General features: G+C 31.1%; 2 protein-coding genes across 9 annotated transcripts; both read left to right on the top strand.

Annotated features, from left to right (window-relative positions):
- The first annotated feature begins 656 nt into the window (after positions 1-656).
- Positions 657-6,204, top strand: LOC120283437 (protein DMR6-LIKE OXYGENASE 2-like). Its single transcript, XM_039290123.1, has 4 exons — positions 657-918; positions 4,298-4,545; positions 4,644-4,965; positions 5,690-6,204. The coding sequence occupies exons 1-4, from the start codon at positions 658-660 to the stop codon at positions 5,930-5,932; spliced, it is 1,074 nt and encodes a 357-aa protein (XP_039146057.1). The 5' UTR covers position 657; the 3' UTR covers positions 5,933-6,204.
- Positions 6,205-12,634: 6,430 nt separating this feature from the next.
- Positions 12,635-16,603, top strand: LOC120250306 (serine/threonine-protein kinase ATG1a-like). Of its 8 annotated transcripts, none has more exons than XM_039259108.1 (7): positions 12,635-12,940; positions 13,032-13,116; positions 13,262-13,316; positions 13,861-13,971; positions 14,039-14,385; positions 15,505-15,793; positions 15,892-16,603. In XM_039259108.1, the coding sequence occupies exons 4-7, from the start codon at positions 13,875-13,877 to the stop codon at positions 15,972-15,974; spliced, it is 816 nt and encodes a 271-aa protein (XP_039115042.1). In that variant the 5' UTR covers positions 12,635-12,940; positions 13,032-13,116; positions 13,262-13,316; positions 13,861-13,874; the 3' UTR covers positions 15,975-16,603. The 8 variants fall into 8 exon arrangements, with proteins under 8 accessions (XP_039115042.1, XP_039115043.1, XP_039115045.1 ...); XM_039259109.1 differs by having other exon boundaries at positions 13,852-13,971; XM_039259111.1 differs by lacking the exon at positions 13,032-13,116.
- Positions 16,604-21,373: the final 4,770 nt, after the last annotated feature.

Genomic DNA, 21,373 nt, shown 5'->3' with positions numbered 1-21,373 from the left:
GGAATTATCATAATGAATTCTTTTATTATTTACAAAAACTAATATTATCACAACACTTTGAATTTTTAAGCTATCTATTTTGTTTCTATTTTTAAAAAATATTCATTTTGATTATTTGAAGAATTAAGATAAACTCATTTGAATAAGTCATAAACTAAATTTTTTTAAAAAAAAGTAATAACTCTTTTCACAAAATCAGTGATCATAATTTATCAAAATTGTTTGATATAAATAATATTAAATGACTAACTGAAAAACTATCCAAGTCTTCTTGGAGTCTTTCTTTTATTTATTCATTTTTTAATTAATAATCAAGTCACTTTCAAGGCCAAATGATCAAGCATTGAAACAGCAAAGATTAGGGAAAAAAGATGATGTCATTGGCATGACATCACCCCTTAACATCACAAACCCATAAAATGGTGATATTTATTTTAAAACCGGTGAGTGATAGGCATATATACCAAAAACCACTATTTATTTATAGTCTATTGACTTGACACCAATAATGTCTTCTCAATATAATATATGAAGGAATCTTTTCTGATTTAATTTAATGGTCGGCAAAATATTAATGCAATTCATATTTATTTATTTATTTTATAGCAATAGTAAAGCTCATGTATATCTATAAATAGAGGAGGGTGGATGGAAGGCATGAGCAATAAATTAGATTGCATGGGCATGTGTGGTGAGTTTAGTAACATGGTTCTTTTGAGTGATATGGTGAGCAGGGAGAGGAGTAGATGCATACCTTCAAGTTATGTGTGGCCTAAGAATGAGAGGCCTAACTTGTTAGAAATGGAGAGCTCTGATGTATCAATCCCACTCATTGATCTTCATGAAATGGATGACCATCAACATTCACTTGTTGTCAAGGCTATAGGTGAAGCTTGCAAGAGTGACGGCTTCTTTATGGTATTTTTAAGGTTATTCTTTTCAATAGTTTTTTTTGTTTTTTAAATATTTAATTCACTGGGGTTTTAAATTAGTTCGAGCGAGATATTAAAAACCCTATAATAAAATAGATCTCTTCCACATATGTTTTTTTTTTCTTTCTTTTTTTGCATAAACAAAAACTCAAACTCGAAACTCAAACTCAAAGTCCAAACGAGATACTAATGTCTATTAGCTTATTTTTTTTTTTCTTTTTAATGTTTTAATATATATATATATATATATAATTTTACAAGAGTTATTTATTTCACAACCTGTAATGTTTTATGTATATGAAAATATATATATATATATATAATTGAAAGTTCAGAAGTAATTTTATTATTATAAATTAGGCATATTACAAGAGTTGTTATTTATTTCACAACCTGTAATGTTTTATGTATATGATAGTATATATATATATATATATATATATTATTGAAAGTTCAGAAGTAATTTTATTATTATAAATTAGGCATCTTACAAGAGTAGTTATTTATTTCACAACCTGTAATGTTTTATGTATATGAAAGTAAAAGTAGTTTTTAAGAATAATAATACTTGTTTGAAAATATGTTTCTATTATCAAAGATCATTTGTGGGGGATATAAAAACAGTTATCTATCTTTTCTACGTGTTTTGTTTGAACTTTTAGCATATAATTTGTTAAATTTTTAGTATTTATTCATCATTCCAACTCTAATTAAAATATGTTACAAGTCACTAATGGAGGTTGGACCAAGTGGTAAGAACTTGGGTCATTTAAACAAATTATTTTGAGTTTGAATATATAATCACACTAATGGAGGTTGGACCAAGTGGTAAGAACTTGGGTCATTTAAACAAATTATTTTGAGTTTGAATATATAATCAGAAGAGGTACCTTTTTTGTAAGGCTCTTCTTGGTACCTCACCTTCAAAAATTGACAAATCAATGAAAAAAAAATTTAAAAATCACCCCTTTCCTATTTTTACATTTAAATATATACTAAAATTCCGCTTCTGTCTTTACCAAAGGAAGACAGGGATTGGGGCAATTTTTTGTAAAAAAAATTATGATAAAAAAAAAAAATACTCCTATAAAATCCTAGAACTCAATCAAAGCTTGTTAAATAAGAAAAATGTATATGTTTAATTTTCCTGAATTAATATATATATATATATATATATATATATATATATATATATATATATATATATATATATTTATATATCATAAGATAAACTTCATAATAAAACTGATAAATAAAAAAAGTAAGGGTCCATTTGATAAACAAGATTTCAAGGGACATCATAGGACAAATTCTATTATTATGTGTTTGATTTACATATGGAGTAGGAGTACAACACAAACAAAGAGTCCATTTGATAAACAAGATTTCAACGGACAACATAGGACAAATTCTATTATTATGTGTTTGATTTACAGATGGAGTAGGAGTACACCACAAACTACCTAATGGGTACAACACAACTTTCTAATTTTTTATGCAGCTAAAACCACGGTAAAAAAAATCTATCAAAGTACATGACAACTTAACAAAATTATCCTTATTTAAAATTAAAAATTATATTAGTATATCACTGATTAGAGTGTTTTGATAGCATGATTTATTTGGTTTATTTACTTATTTATTTATTTATTTATTTATCTATAATTTATATATTTGTTTCTCGTTTAGGATCAAGGTTTAAATGAAAATTTCTTGGTTGTTGTAGATTTAAAGTTTTTAAAATTGTGTTGTGTTTGGATTGATTTCTAGAGGAAGGAATATCAAAACTGTGACACTTCGTCAGATTATATCCCCTTTTAATTAGAAATCACCACATCAAATCGAATAGGTTTCTTGAATGACATGGTGCCAACTTGGCATCTGTGTCATCATCCCTGTCATTTTTTCTATAAACTTCAAATTGAAACTGTATGAATCTCTAAATTTTTAAAATTATAAAATATTATAAAACACTACCTAAAACTCTAAAATTTTAAGCCAAAATACTATAAAACATATATCCAAAATTCTAAAAACCTAAACTCTAAATCCTAAACCCTAAGCCCTAATCCTAAATAGTAAACCGTAGCCGGTTTATTATTTACAGGTTTTGATAATAAAGAGAAATTATTTTTAAAAAGAAAAAAGAAAAAGTTCATATGGCAACTTCTAATTTGAGGGGGGATAAAATCACCGTTTCATTGAATCCTAATTCGATTTTCAAATTTGTTGCTATGGTTATTGATCCTTCATTTTGTGTGGAATTTGATTAGATTTTCACTATTGTAATTTTTTTTTATTGCTAAACAAATATAGAATAGTAAAAAAGTATTATCATAATTTTATTATTTTTTGTTGGGTAGTTATACAAATCATACACTAAACAAAACAATAAATTTTGTATTGTCCAATGAACATAAAATATAGAACAACACAAGCACTTGTGTGCGCTGTACTTTAGCAGTTTGTAATCAAACATACCCAATGGAGCTCCTTAGATATCGGTGCTATTTTTAAAATTTTATTTTTAATTAAAGTGTTGTGGCTTTTGTTTTTTATTTTATATGAAGAAAAACCACAGAAGTGGCTTTTTTTTTATAATTTTTTTAATTATGGTTTTTACATGGACCCTAAGACGCTTTACCTTTTTAACTGTATGTTTTACAAAGTTTATGGAATTTTTGAATACGAGTATTGGAACAAATTTATCCATTAATTAAATATAATTTAAATTTATTTTTTAAATTATTTTCCATTTTCATACATAATTATGTATATGTATATATAGATCTAATCTATTATATTCCATCAAACAATAAGTTCACAAATTTTAAAAACAAATAAATATTTTTTTTAATCCACTCTTCAATTCTATGTCCTAATCGTACTGCCTCAATTCACATTCTATGTGTAACTTAGAATTTTATAATAGTATATGTCTATAAAATTATATATTTTTTAAAAATACAAAGAAAATTTTTTAAATATTTATTTGTAAAACTAAATAATATTTTAAAAAATGCTTAAATAATTATTCAATTTAAAAGATCGTCTAATTTTTAGAGAGTAGAGAACTGAAAATATGCCTAAACGAGCCTTATACAACTTGATATTGTGGTGACTCTAAAATAATTTATTTCATGCTCGTGAAATCTTCAATAATTATATTTTACATTTATATCAAATTAATTATAATAAATTAACTATATAAAATAAAATATAATATAAAATACAACCACCCTACAACAAGGGAGTTGGTATGTCATGGCTCTCCCTATTAACAGTTCTTATTTAACAAAAAATAAAAATAAAAAAAAGCATAAATATGTCGTAACTAATAAAATTTTATTTGATGAAATAATCAGGTGAAGAACCATGGGATACCTGAGACAGTGCTGAGTGAGATGTTAAGAATCAGCAAAGAGTACTTCAAATTGCCAGAGTGTGAGAGAATGAAAGCATACTCTGATGATCCAAAAAAAAACATGAGGCTCTCCACAAGCTGCAATGTCAAAACTGAGAAAGTTGCCAGTTGGAGAGACTACTTAAGACTCCATTGTTATCCTCTTGAAGACTTCATTCATCAATGGCCTTCTAACCCTCATTCCTTTCAGTAATATAAATATATACACACACAATAAATACATTATCAACCTTTTCCTTGATTAATTAACAATAAATAATATATAGATATTTATCTTCTAAATGAAGGGAAATAGTTGGAGAGTACTGTAAGAGAGTGAGGGAGTTGGCATTGAAACTACTTGAGGCCATTTCAGAGAGTTTAGGAAGGGAGAAGAAGTACATGGAGAAAGCATTAGGGAAACAAGGACAACACATGGCCATTAACTATTATCCTCCATGTCCGCAACCAGACTTGACCTTTGGATTGCCAGGACATAATGATCCAAATGCCATCACTATTTTGCTGCAAGACACTATTCCTGGTTTGCAAGTTCTTAGGAATGGCAAATGGCTAGCTGTTAACCCTTTACCAAACACTTTGATCATTAATATTGGGAATCAGATTGAGGTATGTTCTCTCTCTTTGTTTATTTGCCTTTTTTTTTCTTTTAACAAATTTGCATTGAAAATATAATATGAAGGAAATAACCTGTGATAATAAGCGAAAGAAAATAAAATAAAAACACCAATTTAAGTGGAAAACCTGATCTCGGGAAAAACCACAAGTAATGAAAGAGAAGATGATTCACTATGTTAAAAATTGAGTGCAATCGTGATGGTTTAATTTGGGAAAAGTTATTTTATTATTATAAATCAACAACAATTGGCGCTATTGCTAACTGTTTTAGGGGTTTGCTCCAAGCTTTATCAAAAAATTGTGATAGGTAGTGGTTAAACTTTTGTCAAAATATAAAGAAAATTTTATCATAATAAAATATGTTTAAATTGGTCTTAGTTCAATTACAAGTCAGGTTGATCTAGATTAGTTTGGGTCATGGATTAACTTTTCTACTCCTCAAATACAGTATGATCACTTGAATTTTATAAACAAATCTATACAGAGGAGGCTCCCTATCCTCATATTGCTAGTAGGATTAGTGGTGGACTATAAAATAGGATCTATAGACCCAATTTTTCTACTACCACACAAATTCCCCAAAAAAAAAAAGAAAAAAAAAAATCATAATTCAAAAAATTTTATAAGTTGTATCATGAGGTTTTTAAATTTTAATCAAATATAATTTGGATCACAAACCACAACATAATAATTCACATTGTTTAATGTGTTGTAGGTGTTGAGCAATGGGAGGTACAAGAGTGTGTTACATAGGGCCATTGTAAACAAAGACAATGAGAGGATCTCAGTAGCCACATTTTACTGTCCGTCTTATGATGCTGTTATAGAACCAGCGAGGGAGCTTGTGGATGAAGAACATCCAAGAATCACAAAGACCTTCACTTATGGAGAATATTATGATCAATTTTGGACTCTTGACTTGAAGTCTGAGTCATGCTTGGATTGTTTTAAAGTTTAGATCCAATATATATATATATATATATATCCATGTGTGTGATCCAATCAATCTTTTATCATTCAACTCAAACTCCTCTCTCTGCCATCCGCTGTGTTTTTTTTTTGTTGTCATGTTAATTTAGTAGAAGAAAAATAAGTGCAATGTTGGAGACTTTTTAGACTTTTATGTATTTTAATTTTTCAAAGTTTAAAGTGTTATATTTTGCATTTAGGGGGTATTTGGTTGTAGGTAAGCGAAATTACATATAAGTGAAAATGTTGTATTTCAATTTACATCACTGTTGTTTGATTGGTTATAATTAAAAATGCTGCATTTACTTTTTGTTTATTTAGTTTGATGCAAGTTCAAAAGTATAGTTATTGTGTGAGTAAAATGATGAGATTACCCATTATCATCATCATCTAACAATTTTTATAAAAATTAATTTAAGTTAAAATAAATAGCTAATTTAATAAATTATTTATTAAAATTTAAAATATATAATATTTCTTTCATTTTATTACTTGAAAGAATTTATAATTAATTTTTAAAAACACTTACTCTATTAATTATTGTTATAATATTTTAAATTATAAAATATTTTAATCATAAAAATATAATGTTATTATATAAATATTAAATTATAAAAATATAATATTTTTTTAATTTTATCATTTCAAAATATTTTTATAATTTTTATTAATTTTTAAAAATAATATAATATTTTCAATTAAAACATCATTTTGTCATAAAAATATTTAATCATATAAATATTAAATTATAAAATATTTAATATATAATTTTTATAATAAATTTGAGAACAACTTATTTTATTAAATATTTTTATAATTAACTATGAGATGAAAATGGGGTGTGTGTGGATACCACTTACTTAATTTACTGTATTTTAATTTTCAATAAATTTTGTTGAAGTTAAAACACTGTAAAAGTAAGTGAGATATAAATTCACATATGTTATGAAACATTAAAATATGAATGCCCATTATGTTTCTTACAAACTCCTCTTGACTCTTGGCGTTTCATTTGCCAAAAGTTTATTCGGTTTCAAATATAAACCCTATATATATATGTACCAAAAGAATGAAAATAAGAACAATAAGAAAGAGAACTTCCTCTACTTTATGTTTGTTCTATGTTTGTCTTAATATATTATATAGTTTTATAACACGTTATCAGCATGAGGTTTTAACCAAGCTCTGACTAATCCAATTTCTCGGCAAAATCCTTTTCACGTAAGTACACAAACATTTTTTTTTTCATGTCAAATCTTGCAAAACTTGATTTTGTTGCCCTTGACATTTCGGGAAAAAATTATTTGTCATGGGTGCTTGATGCTGAAATACATTTGAATGCTAATGGACTTGGAGAAACCATCAAAGATGGTAATCAAGAATCCTTACAAAACCGTGCAAAAGCAATGATTTTCCTCCGACATCATTTGCACAAGGATTTAAAAATTGAATATTTAACTATGAAAGATCCACTTGAATTGTGGAAAAATTTGGAGGAAAGGTATAACCACCAAAAGATGGTAATTTTACCGAAAGCTCGTTATGATTGGATGCATTTACGATTACAAGATTTCAAAACAGTAAGTGAATATAATTCAGCCATATTTCGAATCAGTTCTAAATTGAAATTATGCGGAGAGAGGATTGTTGATTCTGATATGCTAGAGAAAACATTCTCTACTTTTCATGCCTCGAATATGCTCCTGCAGCAGCAATATCAAGAGAAAGGGTTTACAAAATATTCTGATTTGATTTCATGTTTTCTTGTGGCTGAACAAAACAATGAACTACTAATGAAAAATCATGAATCTCGTCCTACTGGCTCTGCTCCATTCCCAGAAGTAAATGCGATGACATATGAAAACTCCAAACGAGGACATGGTCGAACCCATGGGCGTGGTCGTGACCATGGCCGTGGTCATGGAAGAGGACGTGGTTGGAATAAATATCTGAAAAATCATGATGATAATAAAGATGCATCTTACCACCAGAAGTGGACAAATTATGAAGAAAAACAATTTAAAGGCAAAAAGAGGATCTAGTAACAAATCAGAAAATATATGTTATCTATGTGGTGTACAAGGGCACTGGTCGCGTACTTGCAGTACACCAAGGCACCTTGTTGATCTCTATCAAGCATCAATAAAAGAGAAAAATGTCGAGGCAAATTTTATATACCAAAATGATGACTTCAACAATAACCCTCTTGTGGGTATGTCGTCACATTTAGATGTTGCTGATTTTCTTGAAGATTCTCAGTTTAATGGTGGCAATTGAATTGACACCATAATTGTTTTTTTCATGCGTTTTGTTTTAATTAATCTATGCATGTTTAATCTTGTTCTTACCCATTATAATACTTATTTACTTTTATTTATTTTGTGAAGAATATATGGATACTACAAAATCCATGGTTAGATTGGACATCAAAGATGAGGATGTATGCCTTGTTGATAGTGCAACAACGCACTCAATATTTAAAAGCAAAAAATATTTTTCCCATTTAATAATGGGTAAAACCAATGTCAATACAATATCGGGCAGTATAAATTTGATTGAAGGCTCCGGAAGAGCAAATATATTGTTTCCTAGAGAAGCAAAATTTATTATAACTAATGCATTATATTCTCCAAAGTCCCACAGAAACTTATTAAGTTTTAAAGATATACGTCTCAATGGGTATCACATAGAGACGTCAAATATGGGAAATACTGAATATTTATACATTACTGTTGTTACTTCAGGTAATAAGCAAGTATTGGAGAAACTGCCCGCATTCTCATCTGGTCTTTATTATACATATATTCGAACAATTGAGGCAAATGCTATAGTAAACCAGAAGTTGACTAACTCAAATGAATTTATTCTATGGTATGATCGGTTAGGCCATCCTGGATCAATAATGATGCGAAAAGTACTTGAAAATTCATATGGACATCCATTAAAGAACTTGAAGATTCTTCAATCAAATGAATTTTCATGTCCAGCATGCTCTCAAGGCAAATTTATTATCAGGCCATCCATAAATAAAATTGGAACTAAATCTCCTATGTTTTTAGAGAGAATTCATGGTGATATATGTGGACCAATTCATCCACAATGTGGGTCATTTAAATATTTTATGGTTTTAATTGACGCATCAACGAGATGGTCACATGTTTGCCTATTATCAACTCGAAACTTGGCGCTTTCAAGGTTGTTAGCTCAAATTATTCGATTACAAGCACATTTCCCTGATCATGTAATTAAAACTATAAGGCGTGATAATGCTGGTGAATTTACATCTCAAGCATTTGATGACTATTGCATGTCCATTGGAATAAAAGTTGAACATCCTGCTGCTCATGTTCATACACAAAATGGCTTGGCAGAATCATTTATTAAGCGGCTCCAATTGATTGCTAGGCCATTATTAATGAAAACAAAGCTTCCGATCTATCCTTGGGGACATGCAATTTTACATGCCGCATCACTTGTGCGCATAAGGCCAACAAGTTATCAAAAATTCTTCCCCCTTCAATTGGTTTCTGGGCAAGAACCAAATATATCTCATTTGAGAGTTTTTGGCTGTGGAGTATACGTCCCAATTGCTCCACCACAAAGAACTAAAATGGGACCTCAGCAGAGATTAGGAATATATATTGGATATGAATCTCCTTCTATTATTAAATATCTTGAGCCATTGACAGGGGATGCTTTCACAGCTAGATTTGTTGACTGTCATTTTGATGAGACGGTTTTTCCAACATTAGGGGGAGAAAATGAAAAGATGAAAATGTTGGAAAAAGAAATCACATGGAATGCTCAAAGTTTAAATCATTTTGATCCTTGCACAAAACAATGTGAACTGGAAGTTCAACGAATAATTCATTTACAGCGAGTTGCAAATCAACTACCTGATGCATTCTCTTATCCAAAACGAATAACAAAATCACATGTACCTGCGGAAAATGCCCCTATTAGAATTAATGTCCCGAAGGACCTTTTTATAACAAATGAATCTAAAAAGTGCGCTTGAGGCGTGGAAGACCAGGTGGTTCAAAAAGATAAAAAAATCCTCGAAAGAAAAGGAAATAAAAAGATCATAAAGAAAATGCGAGATAAAATAAATATTAAAAATAAATAATACCAACCTTCGGAAGAAGTTCAAGATCACGAAATTGAAGAGGAAAATCATGAAATTTCCATAAATTATGTCTCAAATGGGAAAAAAATGGGATGAGAAATGAAAACAATTGTTGACAATATCTTTGCATATAATGTGGCAATTGATCTTTTTGAAAGATAAGGATTATGAGCCTAAATCTATTGAGGAATGCCGAAAAAGAAATGATTGGCCGAATGGAGAAATGCAATACATGTCGAATTAAAAGTTCGTCTCACAAAAAGCGAGGAGTTTTTGGATCCATAACTAAAACACCTGCAGATGTTAAACCAGTTGGTTACAAATGGGTATTTGTGCGAAAACGAAATGAGAAAAATGAAATTGTTAGATATAAAGCAAGGCTCGTTGCACAAGGGTTTTCGCAAAGACCTGGTATTGACTATGAAGAAACGTACTCCCCTGTAATAGATACAATCATGTTTCGCTATCTAATTAGTCTTGCAGTACATGAAAAATTACATATGCAATTAATGGATGTTGTTACTGTGTACTTATATGGCCAAATAGATAATAATATATATATGAAAGTCCCAGAAGGACTTAAGATGCCTGAAGCATACAATTCGAATTCTCGGGACATGTATTCAATTAAGTTACAAAGATCTTTGTATGGTTTGAAACAATTTGGTCGTATGTGGTATCATCGCCTTAGTGAATATTTGTTAAAAGAAGGGTATAAGAATGACCCTATTTGCCCATGTGTGTTCATCAAGAAATCCGAAAAAGGATACGTGATAATTGGGGTTTATGTTGATGATTTAAATATAATTGGAACTCCTGAAGAGCTTCCAAATACAGTTAATTATTTAAAGAAAGAATTTGAAATGAAAGATCTTGGGAGAACAAAATTTTGTCTTGGACTGCAGTTTGAGCACTTAGAGAGTGGTGTTTTTATCCACCAATCGACATATACAGAAAGGGTTTTACAACGATTTAATATGGATAAAGCATATCCATTAACAAACCCTATGGTTGTTCGATCCCTTGATATTCATAAAGATCCTTTTAGACCTCAGGAAGATAACGAAGAATTACTTGGTACTGAAGTACCATATCTTAGTGCAATTGGTGCCTTGATGTATCTTGCTAATTGTACTCGGCCAGATATAGCTTTCGCTATAAATTTATTATCAAGATACAGTTCTGCACCAACTCGGAGACATTGGAATGGTATTAAACATATACTACGTTATCTTCGAGGAACAGTTGATATGGGATTATTTTATACACATGAATAAAAAAGACAATTAGTTGGATATGCAGATGCGGGATATTTATTTGATCCACATAAAGCCCGATCACAAACTGGTTATGTGTTTACACATGGGGGAACGACTATATCATGGCGTTCTATGAAACAAACTATAGCTGCTACTTCTTCAAATCATGCAGAAATACTTGCAATTCATGAAGCAAGTCGTGAATGTGTTTGGTTAAGATCAATGACACACCATATTCAAGAAAATTGTGGTTTGTTGTCCCAGAAGAACAGCCCAACAATATTATATGAAGACAATGCAGCTTGTATAGCTCAATTGAAAGGAGGATACATTAAAGGCGACAGAACAAAACATATATCACCAAAGTTATTTTTCACACATGATCTTGAGAAAAATGGTGATATCCATATTCAGAAAATACAATCCAGTGAAAATCCTGCAGATTTATTCACTAAGGGAGTCATATACGCACTTTACTCTTTTTCCTTCGTCATGGTTTTGTCCCACTAGGTTTTCCTGACAAGGTTTTAATGAGGCAGCAGATGAAGCGTATATAAGGAAAGTTGTACTCTTTTTCCTTCATTAGGATTTATCCCACTGGGTTTTTTTTTTCTAGTAAGGTTTTAACGAGGCAATTCCTATATAATGGACATTCAAGGGGGAGTGTTATGAAACATTAAAATATGAATGTCATTATGTTTCTTACAAACTCCTCTTGACTCTTGGCGTTTCATTTGCCAAAAATTTATTCGGTTTCAAATTTAAACCCTATATATATATATATATGTACCAAAAGAATGAAAATAAGAACAATAAGAAAGAGAACTTCCTCTACTTTATGTTTGTTCTATGTTTTTCTTAATATATTATATAGTTTTATAACAACATAAATATAATTTGAGTTTTTATATCAAATCAAGCAATAAAATCACTTACATCACAACTATTTATATAGTCACTTATGTTACTTAATAACACTTAAAAGATGTTGTTATGCTTTTTCTTCAATCAAATTTAAAAGCAGGCATATCACTTTTTAAAGAAAATTAATAATAAAATAAAATATTGAATTTAGTAAAATAAAGCTTAATCACAAATTAAAATTAATAAATCACTAAATCACCTCATAATTAACTTAATTCTTTACACACACAAATATATATACACACACGACAAATTCTATAAGGTCACATGCATCATTACATAATTTAAAGATATTTATATTATATGATTAAAAAAATAAATTTTATAAATGAGGACAAAATAAAAAGGACTTTTTGTTTCAATGAAAGTTTCCAACTGTGTCGCTAAAAATTTCCACAAGAAAAGTACTCAGAGCGTTGACTCATCATCTTCTCCGGCACCATCCGCAACTGTGCTCTTCCATTTCGCCATGGAATCTCTTACCCAGTTCAAGGACCGTGCTCGCCTCCCTGATTTCGCAATCCCTAAACGCTATGATCTCACCCTCAAGCCTGACCTCACCGATTGCTCCTTCTCCGGCACTGTCCGCATCGTTCTCGATGTCCTCCGCCCTTCTCGCTTCCTCGTCCTCAACTCTCTCGACCTCGCCATCGCCGCTGGATCCGTTTCCTTCTCCTCCGGCGATCAGGTACCTTATTTCTGAACTCATGTGATTGATGATTTAACTATCTTTTCTTCTACTTTTTATAATAACTTTTCCAAAACATATTGACTTCTAGTGAGCTAAAATTTCCACAAGAGGTTTTGGCATATTTGCATTCTGATATTGTTGACCTTTGTAAAAGACTTTACGTCAGGAACCAGGTAAATCATCTGCTTTCTGCCAAAATATTGTTTTTTTAATGTGTCCAACATTATCATTCATAGTCTAAACAAGAAAGTTATTCTGGTTAATTTACTTTACTCATAGAGTGTTCGTGTACAATTGATCTTTTAATTACTTTTGCAGTGGAAAAACTAACTTTTGAGGAATTCTTCAATAACAAGTTCCTTGCTGTCCAAAGGTGAGTTTGATATTCATTTACACAATGTGGACCAAATTTCTTAAGTGCATTTGCATTAATTTCATGTCTATGGAGTTCTGTAAGCTGAATATTCTGCATCCTTCTTTTAGAAGACCTTGCCTTAGCTGATTTATTTCACTTGAAAATTGTAATGCTTCTTAACTCTTATTTTAGCCAACTATATTATTGTCTCTAATATTGGTAAGAGCTATTCCTAATGATTAAACATTGGCCAACGACCTTTGGGTCTATTGGTACACGGGTTGCCGATAGAGCTCTCACCGAGTGGTGAGAGTTCGATTCTCGGCTGAGGGCACATTTCTGAGAGTTGTGAATAGTGGTTGTGTATGGGTGGTTCCAGCGCCCACGTGAGCGCGGCCCCATCCCCATTTATTCCATCAAGTTTTGTGCACGTCCCTGAGTCTTTAGTGGGTTCGCCCCGCTCCTCTTTCCCAAAAAAAAAAAAAAAAAATGATTAAACATTAGCCAACAATGTTATCCTCCAAGCCAAGTGAATGTGTTGAATCTGTACTAGCCACTGCAGATGATAAGGTAGGAATGACACCTGATTGTGCTCCATCAAGTTCATCAAATGCTCGGAGTGTACAGGTTGAAAGCATGGACCATAAGCTTTTTGGCTTAGTCACATCAAAAGGTTTGTCTTTACAGTCATATCTCCAATTATAAATCAATGTGATTGTAATGAATTTCTATTTATCCAGTTACAGACTCATTGGAAGCCATTGAACAAGAATATGTACTTGTTTACCGTAATCTTGCTTCTTTGGAGACCTTGGCCTCTTCAAATGAGGAGACATCATGGAAGGACAGTAGTGGAGCCAAGCTTCCTAGCAAGAGCACTTCTGTTCAGTTTCCAAAGGATGAAACATACATTACCTCATTATGTCAATCTGAAAGCGGACAAGACAATCTGCCTTCTCATTCATCAGTATTACAACAATCCTTTGCAGCGCAAAAACCACAAGGAGCATCATCATTGCATCCTTCTAGTAAGCTTCAGTTTTTATATCACTATATTCGTGCTATAACAGACGTAGTGCAAGAAAAGGTAAAAAAGTTGAAGCCGCATTAAGTTTTTCTTAACATTTTCATATAGTATGATTTCTCAGTAGCTGTGATTGCAGCAGTTCGAATTGTTGAAACAGCCACATTTATCAATGAATATATGATTTGTTGTTTTTGTAAAACGCTGACGTAGTTGGCTGATGTTTGATCTTCTGGATTTTAAGTGTTTATCAGTACTTGATACTGTCTCCAAAACCCACAGAGCTAATGCCTTTCTTTTTTGCTTAAACCATATGCCACTTAACATTCTTGAAGTACATATGTCTAAGACAATAAGAGCAATCTAATTAGTTACTTGGAGTTAGCTAATATTTGTAGTCTGTGCAATATGATAATCAAGAGAAAAATTTGTGATATGTTAGCTTTGGGCTTGGCTATTGTCATGACACAACAAAATAGAACTAGATATGAGTTCCTTTACAATTGTTTAGGAAGTGAAAATAAAAAATTCCCTAGGTGATGATCCAACTAAAACTGTCTTTTTTTTTTTTTTAATTTTTTTTTAATTTATTTATGATTATCTACAATGAGTGTTGATGTCTCTTCGGTGGGGTATCATTTCTTTTTGAAGACAAGCAAAATGGAAATAAGCTACATAAAAAGGAAAATGCCGCAGATGATTGTTACCCGGGGATAAGAAAAAAGGAAGCCTCCGTTGTTTTCATCTTTCTCAGCCTCAGTATTTAAAAGTTGACTGAATCCCTGTTTGTCCCATAAAATTGGTAGTTAATAGAAATTAACACATAGCCTGCTCGGTCATGCATAATTTTCTCCCCTTGCATTCTTAACAGAGGAAGATTTATTTAAAGCTTCATTTTGTTACAAGCTTTCTTTCAAATGCAGTCTGCTATTTGAATTGCTTACCATGTCTATTTTGTTATTATTAACTTAACATCACTTGATATCATATTATTAATTTGCTATTTTATGGTATCTTTATAAGCTATTTTGCACTAAATCTTCACCTTGGACAATTGGTCATCACTTATGGTCTCTTTGTCAGCTTTATTTCCCTGCATTGTGGCTTTGCTTCCTATAAATTGATCACGAATCAATCAATGTCTTGAGATGTCTGATGACAGATTGTTTGTAATGATTACAGCTTACTGAAGGATTGCATTTGGAATCATTTTCAATTGAACTTGTTGCGTTAGCTGTGTGGAGAGAAGCTCTTAGAATGTGCACTTGCTGGATGTCGTCAGCCAAGGGAAAAGCCCTCAATACCTGTTTGCCTAGCATTGCACCTCAAACAAATGATAGTTCATTTCCATATACTGTTCAAGAGGTTGATTTCTGGAATCCATCCTCTGTGTGCTCCTGGGTGGAACATGGATTTATTAATGCCTATGAGCTTGCAGAAAAGATAGCTGACAATTTTCAAAATATTGATGGTTTGAATATTTTCTTTTCTTTTCTTTTTTAAAATTGTATTCCTCTGATCAACCTCTGCCAACCTTCTCTTTTAACTTGTTTAATGATATTTTTTCAGGTGATATCATGATGCCAGATGCTATGGAAATTTTATTTCAAGCAGCTTTGTGTGCTGGGAAGAGTGGTGCTGTAAGTGGCTAAGTCATAATTCTAGTACTGCTTTAATTCCAAGAAAAGGAAATATTTCACGTACTCACTACCGGCTAGGGCTAGCTTAACTTGATGCTAATAAGTGTGCATTTTTTGGTTATGGATTGTCTTAAAACCTTTAGTATGGACACATCACATACATAGAACTAATTTTGATGCAAAGGTTCTGAAGTCATGTAGAAGTTGGGATTCCCATATCAAGATTTCTGAGGTTTGAGTGGTTGCAAGGCCAAGCCACTTTTGTGTATATGCATCGATCCCTAGTTCTTGAATTCCTAAATTTTAGAACATGGCAATTGATTCCCAAAAATGAAGTATTATCATCATCTATTCAGATCAGACAAATGAACCTATCTAAATGCCATCTCTTTATCAAACAACCTACAAACTTAATTTTCTCTGGGGTTATATGTGCCTTGCCATACCCAACCATGAAACAGAGTATCTCATAGCACTTATGCATGCAGCCTCTATTCTGTCTTCCTAAATCTTTTGTCTTCTTTCTTTAAGCCTGTGAGTTATAGAAAACAGATATACTATGTACACATGACTGATAAAAGCAAGCTTGCTTCTATAAATTAATTTTCATCTTTGAAGAGATCTGTTTTGTGTTTGCAGTATCTTTTGAGTTCTGGTTTTTATGAAATGGCTCTTTCTGCTGATTTTAATTTTATTTATTTATTTTTTACAAGCAAAAATTGAAATCTAAATTGAATAAAATAATCCTTCGATCATGAATACTATTTCAATAAACCTTCTCGGGCATAATAATTAAATATGTAATATAAGGTTAATCATTTGATTAATCAAGTTAGATAATGACCATTTAACAACCAACTTTTCTAAGCAAAGGTCACTGCACCATTCACATGGTACATTTGAAAAACTTAAAGAAGTGTTTTTTTTCTCATACCTAAAACTTCTTGTTCTTTTTCTTTTTAGTTTTTGATTAATGCGAGTTAGATAATGACCCTCCAACAACCAATTTTTGTAGCCAAGGATTTATGCATCATTTACATGGCACATTTGAAATAAAAAACCATAGAAGTGTTATCTTCCAATACCTAACATTTCCTCCTCATTTTTTTTTATTCTGCTTTGAGACTTGCTAGATTGATCTGTAGATATAAAAAAGAGTTACTAATAAAAATGAGATTCATGATAAAAAAAAATTATAAATCTTTATTAAATTTCAATTGATTCATGTTTAATTTTTATCACTTAATTTGTGTTTGATCATATAATTGAGATCAACCCATATGAATTTAAGTGTTTAATAAGAAGTGGTTGAGTTTAGGATAGAATTTCAATTGATTCATGTTATCATTGACTTTACTTTGATCTTATAATTGAGATTAACTCGTTTAAACATGGACGTTTGTTTTCTTATATATATATTTATATGTATATATTCATATATTTAAAGTTGATAGGTTTTGCAAGTCATTGAGTTAACTTTGATCTTAATGTTTTTCCCTAAATCCAAGTTTAGGGATAGGGTTGAGGGTAGATTTGGTAAGTTAGGATCAAAGCCGAGAAATATATCCCTCAATAATTCCCCTCAATTTGATATCCCTACCAATACCCTTGGACTATGAACCTTATCCCAATATAAGATTTTGTTCCATTAAAATAATTTTGTTATTTAAAAAATTAAAAATACTAAATTTGTTTACAAGGTGTATAACTTCTAAAATTGCGGCGTACAATTTTAAAAAGAATCCTTTTCCTTGAGATGTCAATTCAATTAGCAGAGCAAAGCACATTTAATAATTTTTGAATTCTGAAAAAAAAAATTTACAGAATACAACAATGAATCTACCAATATGAGCTCCAATCTTCCACTTATTTTCTATTATTTCCTTTTCTGTGAAGAAGTACTAGCTTTTAAAAGTAGCTTTAATAGTAAGTCCAAAGAAATTAAGATAAAGTTTGACACGTCAAACGAAAAAAAATAAATAACATGTGCATTTTAAAACAACACGAAAGTTAGGATTATGAAGAAAAAACATTGGTTAATAGTAAAAATATCTTTTTTGTTTTTTTATGTTGATTATTTATAATTTTTCATTGAGTTTTATAAATTGTTTTGAACAAACAATGGTTACATTAACTATTGGTGGCATTTCTTTAGCCATGAACAAACATTAGTTATAATTAAATGGTTAATTATTGTTAGTCCAGTGCACACAATTGATTAACTTTCTTCTCACAAATACTTAGAAATTCTAAGCTTAATAAATATCTGATAAATGAATGAGGTTTTAGTTAACCTATAGTGCCATGTGGAAAATAATATAAATAAATTTAAATTACATTCAATGTCCTAATAGTAAATAGTATTATAACATCACCATCTTCGCAAAGGAGAAGTTTGATGAAAGAAATATGGATTAATAGTAGAAAATTATAAGATGATATTTTTATTTATTAATTATTTATAACTTATGTTAATGTCATTGAGTTTTATAAGTTATCTCTAATTAGTAAATTAGTGGACTCATCTACCTCTTGATATTTAATATTTATCATTGGACAAACTCTCTTTATAATTATCTAGTTATTAATTACTAGTCCAAGGCACACTAAAACCTGACTTTTTTTTTTCTCATAAATGTTCTAAATTTCTAAGTTTTGAAAAATTAAACTCATGTAAATGAGGGTGGCGTTGGACTATGCATAAACTGTTGGAAATATAGTACCACATCGGTTGTGTAATAGAAGTGTAATGGGTTTATATATAGGTATAGAGGTTGAGCCACTAAGTTTTGAGACTTTTTGGTGTAAGACCCCTAAGCCCATATAAAGCCCATATAGGGCCCACTAGTACCAAAAATATAAAATCTAACAACTGATAACTTAAAAGAAGAGATGAAGAAAACTGCACACTTTATTCATAATCATTGAAGCCTTTATAAAGGCAAAATTCTAGAAAGATAATCTCTACTAATTTGAGTTTTAATCAACACACAACTAACTTAAATATTTAAATCAAAGATATCCTAACCAAACTAAAATAAACATCATTATCTTAACACCCTCCCTTAAACTTATGTTTATCTCATAAGTTTAAAGTTATCTTCCTTGCATGAATGCTTTCATTTTTGAATTGAAGTTCTTCAATAATATTTCTCAACCACCCTACTTGAGAGGCACGTGTTGTTGCTGCTACAAATTCAACCTCAGTAGTTGAAGGAATACCAATACGTTGCTTCTTTGATAACCATGAGATAGCTCCAAAACCCATGACAAATACATAACCAGATGCGCTTTTCCGATCATCTAAATCTCCTGCATAATTAGTATATGTAAATCTAATCAAATCTGACATCTCTCCTTTCTTGTTTAATTTTGTTTTGTATGCCCACTTTAAAACAATTGTTTTTTGCCCTTTGGGAAGTTCAGTCAATTTCCATGTTTTATTTTTTTCAATGGATGCAATTTCATTATCCATAGCTTTTTTCCACTTTGAATGTTGGATAGCTTCTTCAAAAGATAAAGGATCACAATCTGAAAATAAAGCAAAGTGAGTAGCAAGGTCTTCAGATTGGTTGAAATCTGTTACTTCATAATCTGCCATCCAAGCCGGCCTTTTTCGGACACGAGTAATAGGGGATTTAGTTGATGTTTCTGTTGCTGTTTGTGAAAGTTTATTAGTAATTGAGGCTTCATTAGTTGAAATTTCTTGATGTTGGACTTGCTCTCCTTCTTCTTGACTTCATCATTAATTATAATTGAAGTAGATCTGTTGCTCACTCAATTCCAAGTGCTCTCCTCATCAAAAAAATAACATCCCTACTCACCACAATTTTTTTGTTAATGGGTCATACAATTTAAAAAGCTTTGGATATTTCACTAATCCCAAGAAAAAAACACTTTTGCCCCTTTATCATCAAGCTTCTTTTCTTTTTCTCATCTGGAATATGTGCATATGCAATGCAACCAAAAAAATTCAAGTGATCTATTGTTGGTCTTCTTCCACTCCATGCTTCCTCTGGTGTTTTTGTTTTTGAGCAGACAAAAGTAGGACTTCTATTCAAGATATGAATGCTCGATTCACGCTTACGGCCAAAAAAATTCTTGAATTACGCCCTTTGTTAACAAGGTTCGCACCATATTGAGGATGGTTCGATTTTTTTCTTTCGGATACACCATTACATTTGTGGGGAATAGGAAGGCGTGAGCTCTCTTCGGATGCCATGATAATTACAAAAACTTTCAAAAGTCTTTTCGAGCGATACTCTCCTCCACGATCGGTCTGAATTGTTTTAATAGGCTTCCCGATTTCACTTTCAACATATACCTTGAAGCTTTTTAAATGCACTAAAAAGCTTCGATTTCTCTGTAAAAAAATAAACCCAAGTTTTTCCGTGAATAATCATCGATTGAAAGTAATAAAATATCTTTTACCTCCATTAGAAGTAGGATTTATTGGTCCACAAATATCGAGTGAACAAGTTCTAAAAACATCTTTTTGCTCTCCAAGACTTTCCTTGAGAGAAAGGAGTACGATGTTGTTTGCCAACAACACACTCTTCACAAACTTGGGAGGGAATAGTGATTTTAGGAAGCCCTATCACCATATCCTTTTCTTGGAGTGTCTTCAATCCACCAAAGCTCAAGTGACCATACCGATAATGCCATAGCCATGAAGGGTCTTTTGTTTTAGCCATCAAACAAGGTTGAGCACATTCAATCTTTATAGGAAACAACCTATTTGAACTCATTGGCACAATTGCAATTGCACCTCTACAAGGATCATATATTTCACAAGTACCTTTTTGAATAGTAATTGTATATCCCTTCTCTTGCAACTGACCAGCACTTAGTAAGTTACTTTTCAAGTCAGGAACATAAAAAACATTAGAAATTTTTTCTATAAAACCATTCTTGGTTTTTATATTAATATCACCCTTTTCCCATCACATTCACGTAGAGCAATCTCCAAAGCTAACGATGAGGGTGAAAATCTTCATTTAAGTAAGAAAAGAAGGACTTACTTCCACACATATGGTTGCTACAACCCGGTGTCCACAAACCAAATATCCGACTTGTGAGATTCACGACTATCTTGAATTGTCATTAGCAAAGTCTCCGCTTCTTTATTTTACGTAAAATTTGACTTTTTCTCCTTTGTCTTTGTCATTAGGTAGCTTGGTATAACATTCGAGCAGTGAATGACCAAATCGATGACATCTAAAACACTCAATTTTTAGATTTATCAAATTGTTGACCTCGTCCTCTTCCTTTACTTTGTAGATAACCATCATCGATATTTACTTTGCCACTCAGCAGCCTCTATCCGCTCTTCCTCTTCCTCTACTTCCATCGTGACCTCTACCTCGTAATATTGAGAAGTTGTTGGTTGTAGAGGCCTTCAAAGCTTGCTC

Source organism: Dioscorea cayenensis, chromosome 19 (genome assembly GCF_009730915.1).
Source record: "Dioscorea cayenensis subsp. rotundata cultivar TDr96_F1 chromosome 19, TDr96_F1_v2_PseudoChromosome.rev07_lg8_w22 25.fasta, whole genome shotgun sequence".
Taxonomy (NCBI): domain Eukaryota; kingdom Viridiplantae; phylum Streptophyta; class Magnoliopsida; order Dioscoreales; family Dioscoreaceae; genus Dioscorea; species Dioscorea cayenensis.
Note: the sequence above shows the minus strand (reverse complement) of the source record. Positions and strands in the feature narration are given on the sequence as shown.

What these genes read in the sequence shown, in the direction of transcription:
- LOC120250306 (XM_039259106.1), top strand. Translation starts at nt 13,809, where the DNA reads ATGTTATCCTCCAAGCCAAGTGAATGTGTTGAATCTGTACTAGCCACT. An exon ending in TGGCTTAGTCACATCAAAAG is followed by an intron (nt 13,972 to 14,038) that starts GTTTGTCTTTAC and finishes CTATTTATCCAG; the next exon opens with TTACAGACTCATTGGAAGCC. An exon ending in CAGACGTAGTGCAAGAAAAG is followed by an intron (nt 14,386 to 15,504) that starts GTAAAAAAGTTG and finishes TAATGATTACAG; the next exon opens with CTTACTGAAGGATTGCATTT.
- LOC120283437 (XM_039290123.1), top strand. Translation starts at nt 658, where the DNA reads ATGAGCAATAAATTAGATTGCATGGGCATGTGTGGTGAGTTTAGTAAC. An exon ending in AGAGTGACGGCTTCTTTATG is followed by an intron (nt 919 to 4,297) that starts GTATTTTTAAGG and finishes TGAAATAATCAG; the next exon opens with GTGAAGAACCATGGGATACC. An exon ending in ATATTGGGAATCAGATTGAG is followed by an intron (nt 4,966 to 5,689) that starts GTATGTTCTCTC and finishes AATGTGTTGTAG; the next exon opens with GTGTTGAGCAATGGGAGGTA.